Raw genomic sequence first — 18,465 nt, 5'->3', positions numbered from 1 at the left:
TTTTTTCCCATTTTCCCTTTTTTCCCCCATTTTTCCCCATTTTCCCCATTTTTTCCCATTTTCCCCCTATTTTTCCCCATTTTTTCCTGCTAAAAATCTCTTTTTTTCCCGGTTTAAAATTCATTTTCTTCCCATTTTTCCCATCCTCCCCCATATTTTTTTCAATTTTTTCCCAAATATTCCCATTTTCCCCATTTTCCCCCTTTTTCCCATTTTCCCGTTTTTCCCCATTTCTCCCCATTTTCCCCATTTTTTCCCATTTTTTCTCATTTTCCCCATTTTTCCCCAAATTTTCCCATTTTTCCTATTTTTAACCCTTTTCTCCACATTTTTCCATTTTCCCCCATTTTTTCCCATTTTCCCCATTTCCTCAATTTTTCCCCATTTTTTTTCCCTTTTTTCCCATTTTTTCCCATTTTTCCCTTTTTCCCCATTTTTCCCATTTTCCCCTTTTTCTATTTCCCCCCCAATTTTTCCCATTTTCCCCATTTCCCCCATTTTCCCCATTTTTTCCCATTTTTCCCATTTATTTAATTTTTCCCATTTTTCCCCATTTTTCCCATTTTTCCCCTTTTTTTCCAATTTTCCCCATTTTTTCCTGCTAAAAATCTCTTTTTTCCCTGTTTAAATTCCATTTTATTTAGATTTTTCCCCCATTTTCCCCCATTTTTCCCATATTTTCTTCAATTTTTCTCCCCATTTTTTACATTTTTTCCCATTTTCCAATTTTCCCCATTTTTCCTGCTAAAAATCTTTTTTTCCCAATTTAAAATCCATTTTCTTCCCATTTTTCCCCAATTTTCCCCATATTTTTTCAAATTTTCTCCCCATTTTTCCCATTTTTTACCCTTTTTCCCAATTTTTTTTCCCATTTTCCCCCATTTTCCCCCGTTTTCCCCGTTTTCCCTGTTTTTCCCCATTTCCCCCCGTTTTTCCCCATTTTTTCGCGTTTTTTCCCCATTTTTCCCCATTTTCCCCATTTTTCCCCATTTTTCCCCCATTTCCCCCCATTTTTCCCCGTTTCCCCGTTTTTCCCCATTTTCCCCATTTTTCCCCATTTTTCCCCATTTCCCCCCGTTTTTCCCCGTTTTTCCCCGTTTTTCCCCATTTTCCCCGTTTTCCCCCCGTTTTTTCCCGTTTCCCCCCGGGTTTTTTCCCCATTTTTTCCCCATTTTTCCCCGTTTCCCCCCGTTTTTCCCCGTTTTTTCCCCATTTCCCCCCTGTTTTTTCCCGTTTTTTTTCCCGGTTTTTTCCCCCGCCGTTTTTCCCCCGTCCGTCCGTCCGTCCGCACCTTGGCCCAGTGGGGTCTCCCGCCGTGCCTGCGCATGATCCCCTCGTAGATCCCCCAGTAGCGGCGCCGCGGCACCTCCTTCCCGTACGGCCTGCGGGATCCGCCCGCGCGGGATCAACCCCCGGGAATTTGGGATCGTGGGATCGGGGATCGGCCGGAGGAGGAGCCACCGGGATCCAGCCCTGGGATCCAGCCCCGGAGATCCACCCGCGGGAATTCAGGATCCACCACACCCCCCCAATTCAGGATCCAGCCCCGGGATCCACCCCTGGGAATTTGGGATCCAGCCCTGGGATCCAGCCCTGGGATCCACCCCTGGGAATTTGGGATCATGGGATCGGCCAGAGGAGAAACCACCGGGATCCACCCCTGGGATCCAGCCCCGGAGATCCACCCGCGGGAATTCAGGATTCACCCCCCCCCCCCCAATTCAGGATCCAGCCCCGGGATCCACCCCTGGGATCCAGCCCCGGATGCACCCGCGGGAATTCAGGATCCACCACACCCCCCCCCCCCCCAGTTCAGGATCCAGCCCCGGGATCCACCCCTGGGAATTCGGGATCCTCCCTGAGATCCAGCCCTGGGATCCAGCCCTGGGATCCAGCCCTGGGATCCACCCCCAGGAATTTGGGATCATGGGATCGGCCGGAGGAGAAACCACCGGGATCCAGCGACGGGATCCACCCTCCCGGAATTCAGGATCCGCCCCTGGGATCCACGCCAAGATCCACCCCCGGGAATTCAGGATCCAGGCCCGGGATCCACCCCCGGGAATTTGGGATCATGGGATCGGGGATCGGCCGGAGGAGAAGCCACCGGGATCCACCCCTGGGATCCAGCCCCGGATGCACCCGCGGGAATTCAGGATCAACCACACACACCCCCCCTCAATTCAGGATCCAGCCCCGGGATCCACCCCTGGGAATTCGGGATCCTCCCTGGGATCCAGCCCTGGGATCCAGCCCTGGGATCCACCCCTGGGAATTTGGGATCATGGGATCGGCCAGAGGAGGAGCCACCAGGATCCACCCCTGGGATCCAGCCCCGGATGCACCCGCGGGAATTCAGGATCCACCACACCCCCCCCCCCCCAGTTCAGGATCCAGCCCCGGGATCCACCCCTGGGAATTCGGGATCATGGGATTGGGGATCGGCCGGAGGAGAAACCACCGGGATCCACCCCTGGGATCCACCCTCCTGGAATTCAGGATCCACCCCTGGGATCCACCCCAAGATCCAGCCCCGGATCCACCCCCGGGAATTCAGGATCCAGCCCCGGGATCCACCCCTGGGAATTTGGGATCCACCCCGAGATCCAGCCCTGTGATCCACCCTCCCAGAATTCAGGATCCACCCCCGGGATCCACCCTGAGATCCAGCCCCGGGGTCCACCCACATGATCCACCCCTGGGATCCACCCCCGGGAATTTGGGATCACGGGATTGGGGATTGGCCGGAGGAGACGCCCCTGGGATCCACCCCCGGGATCCACCCCTGGGAATTCAGGATCCACCCCGAGATCCAGCCCCAGATCCACCCACAGGATCCACCCCCACCCCAACCCCCAATTCAGGATCCACCCCCGGGATCCACCCCCCAGGATTTCAGGATCAATCCCCCGATCCACCCCTGGGAATTCAGGATCCACCCTGAGATCCAGCCCCGGATCCACCCATGGGATCCACCCCTGGGAATTTGGGATCACGGGATCGGGGGTTGGCCAGAGACAGCCCTGGGATCCCGCCCTGGGATCCATGTCAGGAATTTTGGGATCACGAGATTGGGAATCAGCCGGATCCCGGGAAACCCCCCCAGGATCCACCCCCGGGAATTCAGGACCATGGGATCGGGATTCAGCTGGATCCTGGGATCCACCCCTGGGATCCACCCCCATGGATTTGGGATCGTTGAATTGGGAACCAGCTGGATCCTGGGATCCACCCCTGGGGTTTGGGGTGCATTTGGGATCCCGGAATTGGGATCTGCCGGAATCCCATGGCACTATTCCCGTTGGGAAGGGGTTGGGGATCCTGGGATGGGGATCTGGAGGGATCCCATGGAAATATTCCCAGTGGGAATGGGTTGGGGATCCCAGGATGGGGATCTGGAGGGATCCCATGGCACTATTCCCATTGGGAAGGTGTTGTGGATCCCAGGATGGGGATCTGCAAGGATCCCATGGCACTATTCCCGTTGGGAAGAGGTTGTGGATCCCAGGAATTGGGATCTGCAGGGATCCCATGGCACTATTCCCATTGGGAAGGGGTTGTGGATCCCAGGATGGGGATCTGCCGGGATCCCATGGCACTATTCCCATTGGGAAGGGGTTGTGGATCCCAGAATTGGGATCTGCAGGGATCCCATGAAAATATTCCCAGTGGGAATGGGTTCAGGATCCCATAATTGGGATCTGCAAGGATCCCATGGCACTATTCCCATTGGGAAGGGGTTGTGGATCCCAGGATTGGGATCTGCAGGGATCCCATTCAAATATTCCCATTGGGAAGGGGTTGGGGATCCCGAGAGGGGATCTGCAGGGATCCAGTGGCAGTATTCCTAGTGGGAACGGGTCAAGATCCCAAAATTCGGATCTGCAGGGATCCCATGGCAATATTCCCTGTGAGATTGGGTTGGGGATCCCGGGATTGGGATATGGAGGGATCCCATGGAAATATTCCTGTTGGAAAGGGGTTGGGGATCCCAGGATGGGGATCTGGAGGGATCCCATGGAAATATTCCTGTTGGGAAGGGGTTGGGGATCCCAGGATGGGGATCTGGAGGGATCCGAAGGCACTATTCCCATTGGGAAGGGGTTGTGGATGCCTGAATTGGGATCCGCAGGGATCCCACGGCACTATTCCCATTGGGAACAGGTTGGGAATCCCAGAATTGGGATCTGCAGGGATCCAATGGAAATATTCCCAGTGAGATTGGGTTGCCGATCCCGGGATTGGGATCTGCCGGGATCCCAAGGCACTATTCCGGTTGGGAAGGGGTTGTGGATCCCAGGATGGGGATCTGCCGGGATCCCATGGCACTATTCCCATTGGGAAGGGGTTGTGGATCCCGGGATTGGGATCTGCAGGGATCCCATGGCACTATTCCCATTGGGAAGGGGTTGTGGATCCCGGGATTGGGATCTGCAGGGATCCCATGGCACTATTCCCATTGGGAAGGGGTTGTGGATCCCGGGATTGGGATCTGCAGGGATCCCATGGCACTATTCCCATTGGGAAGGGGTTGTGGATCCCGGGATTGGGATCTGCAGGGATCCCAAGGCACTATTCCCGTTGGGAAGAGGTTGTGGATCCCAGGAATTGGGATCCGCAGGGATCCCACGGCACTATTCCCATTGGGAAGGGGTTGGGGATCCCGGGATTGGGATCTGCAGGGATCCCATGGCACTATTCCCGTTGGGAAGGGGTTGTGGATCCCAGAATTGGGATCTGCAGGGATCCCAATGCACTATTCCCATTGGGAAGGGGTTGTGGATCCCAGAATTGGGATCTGCAGGGATCCCATGGCACTATTCCCATTGGGAAGGGGTTGTGGATCCCAGGATGGGGATCTGCAGAGATCCCAAGGCACTATTCCCGTTGGGAAGGGGTTGTGGATCCCGGGATTGGGATCTGCCGGGATCCCATGGCACAATTCCCGTTGGGAAGGGGTTGTGGATCCCAGGAATTGGGATCTGCAGGGATCCCACAGCACTATTCCTGTTGGGAAGGGGTTGTGGATCCCAGGATTGGGATCTGCAGGGATCCAATGGAAATATTCCCAGTGAGATTGGGTTGCGGATCCCGGGATTGGGATCCGCAGGGATCCCATGGCAGTATTCCGGTTGGGAAGGGGTTGTGGATCCCGGGATCCCGGGATCCCCACCTGTACATGATGACGTTGATGTAGCAGCTGTCGCGCTGGAAGCAGGGGCTCAGCGGGATCTCGTCCCGCCGGGAGAAGCGGATCTCCACCGGGAAGTGGGCGCCGATCCCGGGATTCCGATCCAGCTCCGCCTTCAGCTCCAGCAGCGCCTCCTTGGTTTTCCCGCTGCGCCCGGAGAGATCCCGGTCAGCGGGGGGGACGGGATCCCCGGGAATGGTCCGGAACCTTCTTCCCATGGGATCACACGGACCCGGGGTTTGGGATGGGACGGGTTTGGGATCTGGAGGGATCCCCATGATCAGATTCCCCGTGGGAATGGTGTCCACCAAAATCCAGATCCTTCTTCCCATGGATTTGGGATCCTGGGATTGGGATCTAGAAGGATCTCCATGCCCACGGAATTCCCAGGAATGTTCTTCCCCAGGATTTGGGATGGGACGGGTTTGGGATCCCGGGATTGGGATCTGGAGGGATCCCCATGATCAGATTCCAGGTGGGAATGGTGTCTCCTCTTCCCATGGATTTGGGATCCTGGGATTGGGATCTGGAGGGATCTCCACCCCACGGAATTCCCAGGAATTTTCTGGAATGTTCTTCCCATGGGATCACACGGACCCGGGGTTTGGGATGGGATGGGTTTGGGATCCCGGGATTGGGATCTGGAGGGATCTCCATGCCCAGATTCCAAGTGGAATCACACGGATCCGGGATTTGGAATGGGACGGGTTTGGGATCCTGGGATTGGGATCTGGAGGGATCTCCATGCCCAGATTCCCGGTGGGATCACACGGATCCAGGATTTGGAATGGGACGGGTTTGGGATCCTGGGATTGGGATCTGGAGGGATCTCCATGCCCAGATTCCTGGTGGAATCACACAAATCTGGGATTTGGAATGGGATGGATTTGGAATCCCCGGGATTGGGATCTGGAGGGATCTCCATGATCAGATTCCAGGTGGGATCACACGGATCCGGGATTTGGAATGGGACAGGTTTGGGATCCTGGGATTGGGATCTGGAGGGATCCCCATGATCAGATTCCTGGTGGGAATGGTGTATCCTCATCCCATGGATTTGGGATGCTGGGATTGGGATCTAGAAAGATCTCCATGCCCACGGAATTCCCAGGAATGTTCTGGAATGTTCTTCCCCAGGATCTGGGATGGGACGGGTTTGGGATCCCGGGATTGGGATCTGGAGGGATCTCCATGCCCAGATTCCAGGTGGGATCACACGGATCTGGGATTTGGGATGGGACGGGTTTGGGATCCTGGGATTGGGATCTGGAGGGATCTCCATGCCCAGATTCCAGGTGGGAATGGTGTCCCCATGGCAGATCCCTCTTCCCATGGATTTGTTCCTCATCCAGGGAATTCCAGGCTGGAGGAGATCCCAGGAAAGGGCTGGGACAAGGGAATTCCATGGGAATGGCCCAGGATCACAAAATTCCCATGGGAATGGATTGGGATCTGGGAATTCCCATGGGAATGGCCCAATCCTGGACCAGGATCTGGGAATTCCCAAGGGAAAGGACCGGGAATTTGGGAATTCCCATGGGAATGGCCCAATCCATGACTGGGATCTGGGAATTCCCAAGGGAAAGGACTGGAAATTTGGGAATTTCATGGGAAAAGGCCAGGAATTTTGGGAATTCCATGGGAATGGCCCAATCCATGACTGGGATTTTGGAATTTCCAAATGAAAGGACCGGGAATTTGGGAATTTCATGGGAAAGGGCCAGGAATTTGGGAATTCCCATGGGAATGGCCCAATCCATGACTGGGATGTGGGAATTCCCAAGGGAATTTGGGTATTCCTATGGGAATGACCCAATCCTGGACTGGGATCTGGGAATTCCCAAGGGAAAGGACTGGGAATTTGGGAATTTCATGGGAAAGGACCGGGAATTTTGGGAATTCCCATGGGAATGACCCAATCCTGGACTGGGACCTGGGAATTCCCATGGGAAAGGACCGGGATTTGAGAATTCCCATGGGAATGACCCAATCCTGGACTGGGATCTGGGAATTCCCAAGGGATTTTGGGAATTCCATGGGAATGGCCCAGTCCTGGACTGGAATCCAGGAATTCCTTGGGAAAGGACTGAGATCTGGGAATTCCCAAGGGAAAGGATTGGGAATCTGGGAATTTCATGGGAAAGGACCACGATTTTGGGAATTCCCATGGGAATGACCCAATCCACGACTGGGATCTGGGAATTCCCAAGGGAAAGGACTGGGAATTTGGAATTTCATCGGAAAGGACCAGGAATTTTGGGAATTACATGGGAATGGCCCAGTCCTGGACCGGGATTTTGGAATTTCCAAATGAAAGGACTTGGAATTTGGGAATTTCATGGGAAAGGGCCAGGAATTTTGGGAATTCCCATGGGAATGGCCCAATCCTGGACTGGGATCTGGGAATTTCATGGGAATTTGGGAATTCCCATGGGAATGGCCCAATCCATGACTGGGATCCAGGAATTCCCAAGGGAAAGGACCAGGATTTGAGAATTCCCATGGGAATGACCCAATCCATGACTGGGATCTGGGAATTCCCAAGGGAAAGGACTGGGAATTTGGGAATTTCATGGGAAAGGACCAGGATTTTGGGAATTCCATGGGAATGACCCAATCCATGACTGGGATCCAGGAATTCCTTGGGAAAGGACCGAGATCTGGGAATTCCCATGGGAAAGGACCAGGAATTTTGGGAATTACATGGGAATGGCCCAGTCCTGGACCGGGATTTTGGAATTTCCAAATGAAAGGACTTGGAATTTGGGAATTTCATGGGAAAGGGCCAGGAATTTGGGAATTCCCATGGGAATGACCCAATCCATGACTGGGATCCAGGAATTCCTTGGGAAAGGACCAGGAATTTGGGAATTTCATGGGAAAGGACCAGGAATTTTGGGAATTACATGGGAATGGCCCAGTCCTGGACCGGGATCTGGGAATTCCTAAGGGAATTTGGGAATTTCATGGGAAAGGACCGGGAATTTTGGGAATTACATGGGAATGGCCCAGTCCTGGACCGGGATCTGGGAATTCCTAAGGGAATTTGGGAATTTCATGGGAAAGGACCAGGAATTTTGGGAATTACATGGGAATGGCCCAGTCCTGGACTGGGACCTGGGAATTCCCATGGGAAAGGACCGGGATTTGAGAATTCCCATGGGAATGACCCAATCCTGGACTGGGATCTGGGAATTCCCAAGGGATTTTGGGAATTCCATGGGAATGGCCCAGTCCTGGACTGGAATCCAGGAATTCCTTGGGAAAGGACTGAGATCTGGGAATTCCCAAGGGAAAGGATTGGGAATCTGGGAATTTCATGGGAAAGGACCACGATTTTGGGAATTCCCATGGGAATGACCCAATCCACGACTGGGATCTGGGAATTCCCAAGGGAAAGGACTGGGAATTTGGGAATTTCATCGGAAAGGACCAGGAATTTTGGGAATTACATGGGAATGGCCCAGTCCTGGACCGGGATTTTGGAATTTCCAAATGAAAGGACTTGGAATTTGGGAATTTCATGGGAAAGGGCCAGGAATTTTGGGAATTCCCATGGGAATGGCCCAATCCTGGACTGGGATCTGGGAATTTCATGGGAATTTGGGAATTCCCATGGGAATGGCCCAATCCATGACTGGGATCCAGGAATTCCCAAGGGAAAGGACCAGGATTTGAGAATTCCCATGGGAATGACCCAATCCATGACTGGGATCTGGGAATTCCCAAGGGAAAGGACTGGGAATTTGGGAATTTCATGGGAAAGGACCAGGATTTTGGGAATTCCATGGGAATGACCCAATCCATGACTGGGATCCAGGAATTCCTTGGGAAAGGACCGAGATCTGGGAATTCCCATGGGAAAGGACCAGGAATTTTGGGAATTACATGGGAATGGCCCAGTCCTGGACCGGGATTTTGGAATTTCCAAATGAAAGGACTTGGAATTTGGGAATTTCATGGGAAAGGGCCAGGAATTTGGGAATTCCATGGGAATGACCCAATCCATGACTGGGATCCAGGAATTCCTTGGGAAAGGACCAGGAATTTGGGAATTTCATGGGAAAGGACCAGGAATTTTGGGAATTACATGGGAATGGCCCAGTCCTGGACCGGGATCTGGGAATTCCTAAGGGAATTTGGGAATTTCATGGGAAAGGACCGGGAATTTTGGGAATTACATGGGAATGGCCCAGTCCTGGACCGGGATCTGGGAATTCCTAAGGGAATTTGGGAATTTCATGGGAAAGGACCAGGAATTTTGGGAATTACATGGGAATGGCCCAGTCCTGGACCGGGATTTTGGAATTTCCAAATGAAAGGACTTGGAATTTGGGAATTTCATGGGAAAGGGCCAGGAATTTGGGAATTCCCATGGGAATGACCCAATCCATGACTGGGATCTGGGAATTCCCAAGGGAATTTTGGGAATTCCCATGGGAATGACCCAATCCATGACTGGGATCTGGGAATTTCATGGGAATTTGGGAATTCCCATGGGAATGGCCCAATCCATGACTGGGATCCAGGAATTCCCAAGGGAAAGGACCAGGATTTGAGAATTCCCATGGGAATGACCCAATCCACGACTGGGATCTGGGAATTCCCAAGGGAAAGGACTGGGAATTTGGGAATTTCATGGGAAAGGACCAGGATTTTGGGAATTCCATGGGAATGACCCAATCCATGACTGGGATCCAGGAATTCCTTGGGAAAGGACCGAGATCTGGGAATTCCCATGGGAAAGGACCAGGAATTTTGGGAATTACATGGGAATGGCCCAGTCCTGGACCGGGATTTTGGAATTTCCAAATGAAAGGACTTGGAATTTGGGAATTTCATGGGAAAGGGCCAGGAATTTGGGAATTCCCATGGGAATGACCCAATCCATGACTGGGATCCAGGAATTCCTTGGGAAAGGACCAGGAATTTGGGAATTTCATGGGAAAGGACCGGGAATTTTGGGAATTACATGGGAATGGCCCAGTCCTGTACCGGGATCTGGGAATTCCCAAGGGAATTTGGGAATTTCATGGGAAAGGACCGGGAATTTTGGGAATTACATGGGAATGGCCCAGTCCTGGACCGGGATTTTGGAATTTCCAAATGAAAGGACTTGGAATTTGGGAATTTCATGGGAAAGGGCCAGGAATTTGGGAATTCCCATGGGAATGACCCAATCCATGACTGGGATCTGGGAATTCCCAAGGGAATTTTGGGAATTCCCATGGGAATGACCCAATCCATGACTGGGATCTGGGAATTTCATGGGAATTTGGGAATTCCCATGGGAATGGCCCAATCCATGACTGGGATCCAGGAATTCCCAAGGGAATTTTGGGAATTACATGGGAATGGCCCAGTCCTGGACTGGGATCTGGGAATTCCCAAGGGAATTTTGGGAATTACATGGGAATGGCCCAGTCCTGGACTGGGATCTGGGAATTCCCAAGGGAATTTTGGGAATTACATGGGAATGGTCCAGTCCTGGACTGGGATCTGGGAATTCCCAAGGGAATTTTGGGAATTACATGGGAATGGCCCAGACCTGGACCGGGATCTGGGAATTCCCAAGGGAATTTTGGGAATTACATGGGAATGGCCCAGTCCTGGACTGGGATCTGGGAATTCCCAAGGGAATTTTGGGAATTACATGGGAATGGCCCAGTCCTGGACTGGAATCCAGGAATTCCTTGGGAAAGGGCTGCGATCTGGGAATTCCCAAGGGAAAGGATTGGGAATCTGGGAATTTCATGGGAAAGGACCACGATTTTGGGAATTCCCATGGGAATGACCCAATCCTGGACTGGGATCTGAGAATTCCCAAGGGAATTTGAGAATTCCCATGGGAATGACCCAATCCTGGACTGGGATCTGGGAATTCTCAAGGGAAAGGACCGGGAATTTGGGAATTTCATGGGAAAGGACCAGGAATTTTGGGAATTACATGGGAATGGCCCAGTCCTGGACCGGGATCTGGGAATTCCCAAGGGCATTTGGGAATTTCATGGGAAAGGACCTGGAATTTTGGGAATTACATGGGAATGACCCAATCCATGACTGGGATCTGGGAATTCCCAAGGGAATTTTGGGAATTACATGGGAATGGCCCAGTCCTGGACTGGGATCTGGGAATTCCCAAGGGAAAGGACCGGGAATTTGGGAATTTCATGGGAAAGGGCCAGGAATTTGGGAATTCCCATGGGAATGACACAATCCATGACTGGGATCTGGGAATTCCCAAGGGAATTTTGGGAATTACATGGGAATGGCCCAGTCCTGGACTGGGATCTGGGAATTCCCAAGGGAATTTTGGGAATTACATGGGAATGGCCCAGACCTGGACCGGGATCTGGGAATTCCCAAGGGAATTTTGGGAATTACATGGGAATGGCCCAGTCCTGGACGTGCTGGCGGAAGCGGCACTCGTAGTTGAAGATCCGGTGGCTCCGGTCGACGCTTTCCGTGCGGGAGCTGAAGAGGAGCCGGAAGAAGATTCGGTTGATCCAAACCACCAGGCTGGGAAAGAAGGAGCTGCCGGGAAAAAAAAAAAATCGGGAATGGGGCCCGGAATTGCTTCCCAAAAAAAAATCCGGGAAAGGATCAGGGAACGCTCGGAATGGTTTGGGGCGGGATTTCCACGGATTTGAGATCCCGTTCCGCGGGCAGGGACGCATTCCGAGGTTTCCTTGGATTTTCGCAGGGATTTGTTGGGAATTCTTTCCCAAATTCCTCCCCTGTTTTCCCAGGGAATTCCCTCCATTCCCGGCTCTCCCAGCCTGGGATTGGATCCATCCCCACTTCTCCCTCGGAAGGAATTTTGGGAATTCCTCAGGAATTTGGGACTTCACTTCTCTTTTCCATCCAGGAATTCCATAAAAATCCCTCGGGATGGATCCTTGATCCCAAAATTCTGGAATTCTCCAGATGGGATCACTGGACTTTCAATCCCAAAAAAATTCCATGAATCCAGGAAATTCTGGGATCTGGGAGAATCCCTGGATTTGGTTTTTTTGATCCCCAAAAAATTCCATGAATGCAGGAAATTCTGGGATCTGGGAGAATTCCTGGATTTGGTTTTTTGATCCCAAAAAATTCCATGAATCCAGGAAATTCAGGGCTGGGAGAATTCCTGGATTTGGATTTTCCAGCCCCAAAAAATTCCATGAATCCAGGAAATTCTGGGCTGGGAAAATCCTTGGATTTGGTTTCTTGATCCCAAAAAAATTCCAGGAATCCGTGAAATTCAGGATCTGAGAGAATTCCTTAGATTTGGTTTTTTTGATCCCGAAAAATTCCATGAATCCAGGAAATTCTGGGCTGGGAGAATTCCTGGATTTGGTTTTTTTGATCCCAAAAAAATCTATGAATCCAGGAAATTCTGGGATCTGAGAGAATTCCTGCATTTGGATTTTCCATCCCATAAAATTCCATGAATATGGGAGATTCAGGGCTGGGAAAATCCTTGGATTTGGTTTTTCCATCCCAAAAAAATCCATGAATCCAAGAAATTCAGGGCTGGGAGAATTCCTTGGATTTGTTTTTTTTTGATCCCGAAAAATTCCATGAATCCAGGAAATTCCGGGCTGGGAGAATTCCCTGGATTTGGTTTTTTCATCCCAAAAAATCCATGAATCCAGGAAATTTCTGGGATAATGGATCAGGGCTGGGAGAATCCTTGGGTTTGGTTTTTCCATCTCTAAAAATTCCATGAATCCATGAAATTCAGGGCTGGGAGAATTCCTGGGTTTGGTTTTTTGATCCCGAAAAATTCCATGAATCCAGGAAATTCTGGGCTGGGAGAATTCCTGGATTTGGTTTGTTTTGATCACAAAAAATTCCATGAATCCAGGAAATTCTGGGCTGGGAGAATTCCTGGATTTGTTTTTTTGATCACAAAAAATTCCATGAATCCAGGAAATTTGGGATCAGGGCTGGGAGAATTCCTGGATTTGGTTTTCCCATCTCTAAGAATTCCATGATTTCTGTGGCCACCGGGGGGCAGCAGAGCCCCAGCCAGGAATCCCATCCCGCAATTCCCAAAATTCCTCTTTTCCCGGGAATGTGAACGCTCCTGGTGAATTCCCTGGGAATCCCAAAAAAACCCCGGCACAGGGAGAAACTCGGGATAAAACCAGGCCGGGAAAATCCCGACCCCGATCCTGATCCTGATTCTGATCCCAATCCCAAACACAGTCTTGATCCCAATCCTGATCCCGATCCCGATCCTGGATCCCAATCCCAATTCCAATTCCACTTCCGATCCCGATCCCAATCCCAATCCCATTCCTGATCCCAATCCCAATCCCAATCCCAATCCCATTCCTGATCCCAATCCCAATCCCAATCCCGTTCCTGATCCCAATATCAATCCCCATCCTTATCTCAGACCCAATTCCAATCCGGATCGATCCCATTCCGAATCCGGATCCCAATCCCAATCCCAATCCCGATCCAGATCTGGATCCTGATCCTGATTCTGGTCGGGATCCCAACCCCAATTCCAATTCCGATTCTGATTCCGATCCCAATCCCGGATTCTGACCCCGTTCCTGATCCCAATCCCAATCCCAAATCCCAATCCTGACTCCAATCCCAATTGCAATTCCATTTCCGATCCCATTCCCAATCCCAATCCCAATCCCAACCCAATCCTGACCCCGATCCCTGATCCCAATCCCAATCCCGATCCCAGTCCCAATCCCATTCCCGATCCCAATCCCGATCCCGATGCAGATCCTGATCCCAATCCCAGTCCCAATTCCGATCTGGACCCCAGTCCCAATCCCATCCCAATCCCAATCCCAGTCCCAATCCCAATCCCAATCCCAATCCCAGTCCCAGTCCTAATCCCAATCCCAGTCCCAGTCCTAATCCCAATCCCAATCCCACTCCCATTCCCATTCCCAATCCTGATCCTGATTCCCATTCCAATCTTGATCCCAATCCCAATCCCCATCTCAATCCCAATCCCGTTCCCATTCATGCTCCCAATCCCAATCCCGATCCCAATCCTGACCCCAATCCCAATTCCAAACCTGATTCCAAACCCAATCCCAATCCTGAATCCAATCCTATTCCCAATCCCAATCCCAATCCCAATCCCATTCCCATTGCTGATCCCAATCCCAATCCCAAATCCCGCTCCAGATCCCAATCCCAATCCCAAATCCCAATCCCAAATCCCAAACCCCAAATCCCATTCCTATCCCGATTCCAATCCCAATCCCATTCCTATCCCTATTCCAATCCCGATCCTGATCCCAATCCTGATCCCAATCCCATTCCCATCCCAATCCCAATCCCAATCCCGATCCCAAATCCCAATCCCAAATCCCCATCCCAATCCCAATCCCAAATACCGATCCTGCTCCCGATGCCAAATCCCAATCTCATCCCAATCCCAATCCCAAATCCCCATCCCAATCCCATTCCCATGCCAATCCTGATCCCAATCCCATTCCCATTCCCATTCCCGCTCCCAATCCCAATCCCAATCCCAATCCCAATCCCAATCTTGATCCCCATCCCTATCCCAAATCCCAATCCCAATCCCATTCCCATCCCAATCCCAATCCCAAATCCCCATCCCAACCCTGATCCCAATCCTGATCCCACTCCCGATCCCAAATCCCCATCCCAATCCTGCTCCCGATCCCAAATCCCGATCCCAAATCCCCATCCCGATCCCGATCCCCATCCCAAATCCCGATCCCAAATCCCCATCCCGATCCCGATCCCGCTCCCGATCCCAAATCCCAATCCCAAATCCCGATCCCCAATCCCCATCCGGATCCCGATCCCGCTCCCGATCCCAAATCCCCATCCCAAATCCCCATCCCCAATCCCCATCCCAATCCCCATCCCGATCCCGATCCCGATCCCAAATCCCAATCCTGATCCCCATCCCAAATCCCGATCCCAAATCCCCATCCCGATCCCGATCCCGCTCCCGATCCCAAATCCCAATCCTGATCCCCATCCCAAATCCCAAATCCCAAATCCCGCTCCCGCTCCCACCTGATCCAGAGCAGGAGCTGCAGGAGGTGATATCCCACGGCGTAATCCCAGAACCAGCTGGACGAGGAGCACGGAGGCTGCAAATCCACGGGATTCCGGGAATGTTTTTGGGATTTCTGGGATTTTGGGAATTCCCACCCCAAAATCCAGCCCTGGAATTCCCAGATCTTGGAAAATCCCGGAATTTCCAGAGCCCATTTCCCAAAATCCCAAAATCCCATCCCAAAATCCATCCCTGGAATTCCCAGATCTTGGAAAATCCCAGAATTCCCGGAGCCCATTCCCAAAATCCCAAAATTCCCACCCAAAATGCATCCCTGGAATCCCCAGATCTGGGAAATTCCTGGAATTTTGGGGGATTTTGGAAAAATCCCAGAATTCCCGGAGCCCATTCCCAAAATCCTGGAATTCCCTCCCCCAAATCCATCCCCGGAATTCCCAGATCTCGGAAATTCCTGGTATTTTTGGGGATTTTGGAAAAATCCCAGAATTCTCAGAGCCCATTCCCAAAATCCCAAAATTCCCACCCCCAAATCCATCCCTGGAATTTCCAGATCTCGGAAATTCCAGGAATTTTTTGGGATCCCTGCCTGCGATCTTGCAAAATCCCGGAATTCTCACCCCCAAATCCATCCCCGGAATTCCCGGATCGGGGAATTTTGGGAATTTTTTGGGATCTCTGCCTTAGATCGTGGAAATTCCCAGAATTCCCTCCCCAAAATCCATCCCTGGAATTTCCAGATCTCGGAAATTCCCGGAATTTTTTGGGATCCCTGCCTGTGATCTTGCAAAATCCCGGAATTCTCACCCCCAAATCTACCCCCGGAATTCCCGGATCGGGGAATTTTGGGAATTTTGGGGCTCCCTGCCTGAGATCTTGGAAAATCCCGGAATTCCCACCCAAAATCCACCCCCGGAATTCCCAGATCTTGGAAAATCCCGTAATTCCCGGCTCCCATTCCCAAAATCCCAAAATTCCCACCCCAAAATCCATCCCCAGAATTCCCAGATCTCAGAAATTCCCAGAATTTTTTGGGATCCTTGCCTGGGATCTTGGAAAATCCCGGAATTCCCACCCCAAAATCCATCACTGGAATTCCCAGATCTCGGAAATTCCCGGAATTTTTTGGGATCCCTTCCTGAGATCTTGGAAATTCCCAGAGTTCCCAACCCCCAAATCCATCCCGGAATTCCCGGCCGGGGGAATTTGGGGAATTTTTGGGGCTTCCTGCCTGAGATCTTGGAAAATCCCAGAATTCCCTTCCCAAAATCCATCCCTGGAATTCCCAGATCTTGGAAATTCCTGGAATTTTTGGGGATTTTGGAAAAATCCCAGAATTCCCGGCTCCCATTCCCAAAATCCTGGAATTCCCACCCAAAATCCATCCCTGGAATTCCCGGAATTTTTTGGGATCCTTGCCTGGGATCTTGGAAAATCCCAAAATTCCTACCACAAAATCCACCCCTGGAATTCCCAGATCTCGGAAATTTTGGGAATTTTTTTGGGATCTTGGAAAAATCCTAGAATTCCCGGATCCCATTCCCAAAATCCCAGAATTCCCACCCCCAAAATCCATCCCAGGAATTCCCGGATCCAGGAAATTCCCAGAATCTTTTGGGATCCCTGCTTGAGATCTTGGAAATTCCTGGAATTTTTGGGGGTCTTGGAAAAATCCCAGAATTCCCGGAGCCCATTCCCAAATTCCCAGAATTCCCAACCCCCAAATCCATCCCCGGAATTCCCAGATTGGGGAATTTTGGGAATTTTGGGGCTCCCTGCCTGGGATCTTGGAAATTCCCAGAATTCCCACACAATATCCATCCCTGGAATTCCCAGATCTTGGAAATTCCTGGAATTTTTGGGGATTTTGGAAAAATCCCAGAATTCCCGGAGCCCATTCCCAAAATCCCAGAATTCCCACCCCCAAATCCATCCCTGGAATTCCCAGATCTCGGAAATTCCAGGAATTTTTTGGGATCCCTGCCTGCGATCTTGCAAAATCCCGGAATTCTCACCCCCAAATCCATCCCCGGAATTCCAGGATTGGGGAATTTTGGGAATTTTTGGGGCTCCCTGCCTGAGATCTTGGAAAATCCCAGAGTTCCCAACCCCAAAATCCATCCCCGGAATTCTCAGATCTTGGAAAATCCCGTAATTCCCGGCTCCCATTCCCAAAATCCCGGAATTCCCACCCCAAAATCCATCCCCGGAATTCCCAGATCTTGGAAATTCCCGGAATTTTTCGGGTCATGGAAAATCCCAGATTTCCCACCCCCCAAATCCACCCCCGGAATTCCCGGCTGGGGGAATTTTGGGAATTCTGGGGCTCCCTGCCTGGCCCGTGGGGTCCTGGTAGATGATCTGGACGTGCTCGGTGTGCGGGAACCACAGGAAGCGGAAAAACTGGGAATTGCTCAGGTGCTCCTCCAGCTGCTCCAGCACCTGCCGGGAAAAATTCGTCCCAAAAAATATTCCCAGGAAATCCTTCCCAGGGAAATATTCCCCAAAAATATTCCCAAAAAACATTCCCAGGAAATTCTTCCCAGGGAAATATTCCCCAAAAATATTCCCAAAAAACATTCCCAGGAAATTCTTCCCAGGGAAATATTCCCCAAAAATATTCCCAAAAATCTTCCCCAAAAAATATTCCCAGGAAATTCTTCCCAGGGAAATATTCCCCAAAAATATTCCCAAAAAACATTCCCAGGAAATTCTTCCCAGGGAAATATTCCCCAAAAATATTCCCAAAAAATATTCCCAAAAAATATTCCCAGGAAATTCTTCCCAGGGAAATATTCCCCATAAATATTCCCAGAAAATATTCCAGGAATTATTCCCAGAAAAGATTCCCAGAAAATTATTCCCCAAAGATATTCCTAAAAAATATTCCCAGGAAATATTCCCAGGACAGGAAAAAGTCCTTGAAAATATTCCCAGGAAATTCTTCCTAAAAAATCTTCCCAAAAAATCTTCCCAAAAAACATTCCCAGGAAATTCTTCCCAGGATATATTCCCAAAAAATATTCCCAGAAAATATTCCCAGAAAATATTCCCAAAAAACATTCCCAGGAAATTCTTCCCAGGATATATTCCGCAAAAATATTCCTAAAAAATATTCCCCAAAAACATTCCCAGGAAATTCTTCCCAGGGAAATATTCCCCAAAAATATTCCCAAAAAATATTCCCAGAAAATTCTTCCCAGGGAAATATTCCCCAAAAATATTCCCAAAAAATATTCCCAAAAAACATTCC

The 18,465-nt window shown here is 50.8% G+C and overlaps 1 protein-coding gene across 1 annotated transcript in view; it reads right to left on the bottom strand.

The window, feature by feature from the left end:
* CHRNA2 (cholinergic receptor nicotinic alpha 2 subunit) overlaps positions 1–18,465 on the bottom strand; it is a 69,789-nt gene that overhangs the window by 18,386 nt on the left and 32,938 nt on the right. Inside the window, exons 7-11 of the mRNA XM_053937549.1 lie at positions 17,547–17,654; positions 15,212–15,288; positions 11,576–11,725; positions 5,174–5,338; positions 1,292–1,382 (exon numbers count right to left, since the gene is read on the bottom strand). Of these exons, the coding sequence (XP_053793524.1) occupies positions 1,292–1,382; positions 5,174–5,338; positions 11,576–11,725; positions 15,212–15,288; positions 17,547–17,654 (591 nt within the window). The remainder of the gene's footprint in view (positions 1–1,291; positions 1,383–5,173; positions 5,339–11,575; positions 11,726–15,211; positions 15,289–17,546; positions 17,655–18,465) is intronic.

This window comes from Vidua chalybeata, chromosome 3 (assembly GCF_026979565.1).
Source record: "Vidua chalybeata isolate OUT-0048 chromosome 3, bVidCha1 merged haplotype, whole genome shotgun sequence".
NCBI lineage: Eukaryota > Metazoa > Chordata > Aves > Passeriformes > Viduidae > Vidua > Vidua chalybeata.
This window is presented reverse-complemented; position numbering and strand designations above follow the sequence as displayed.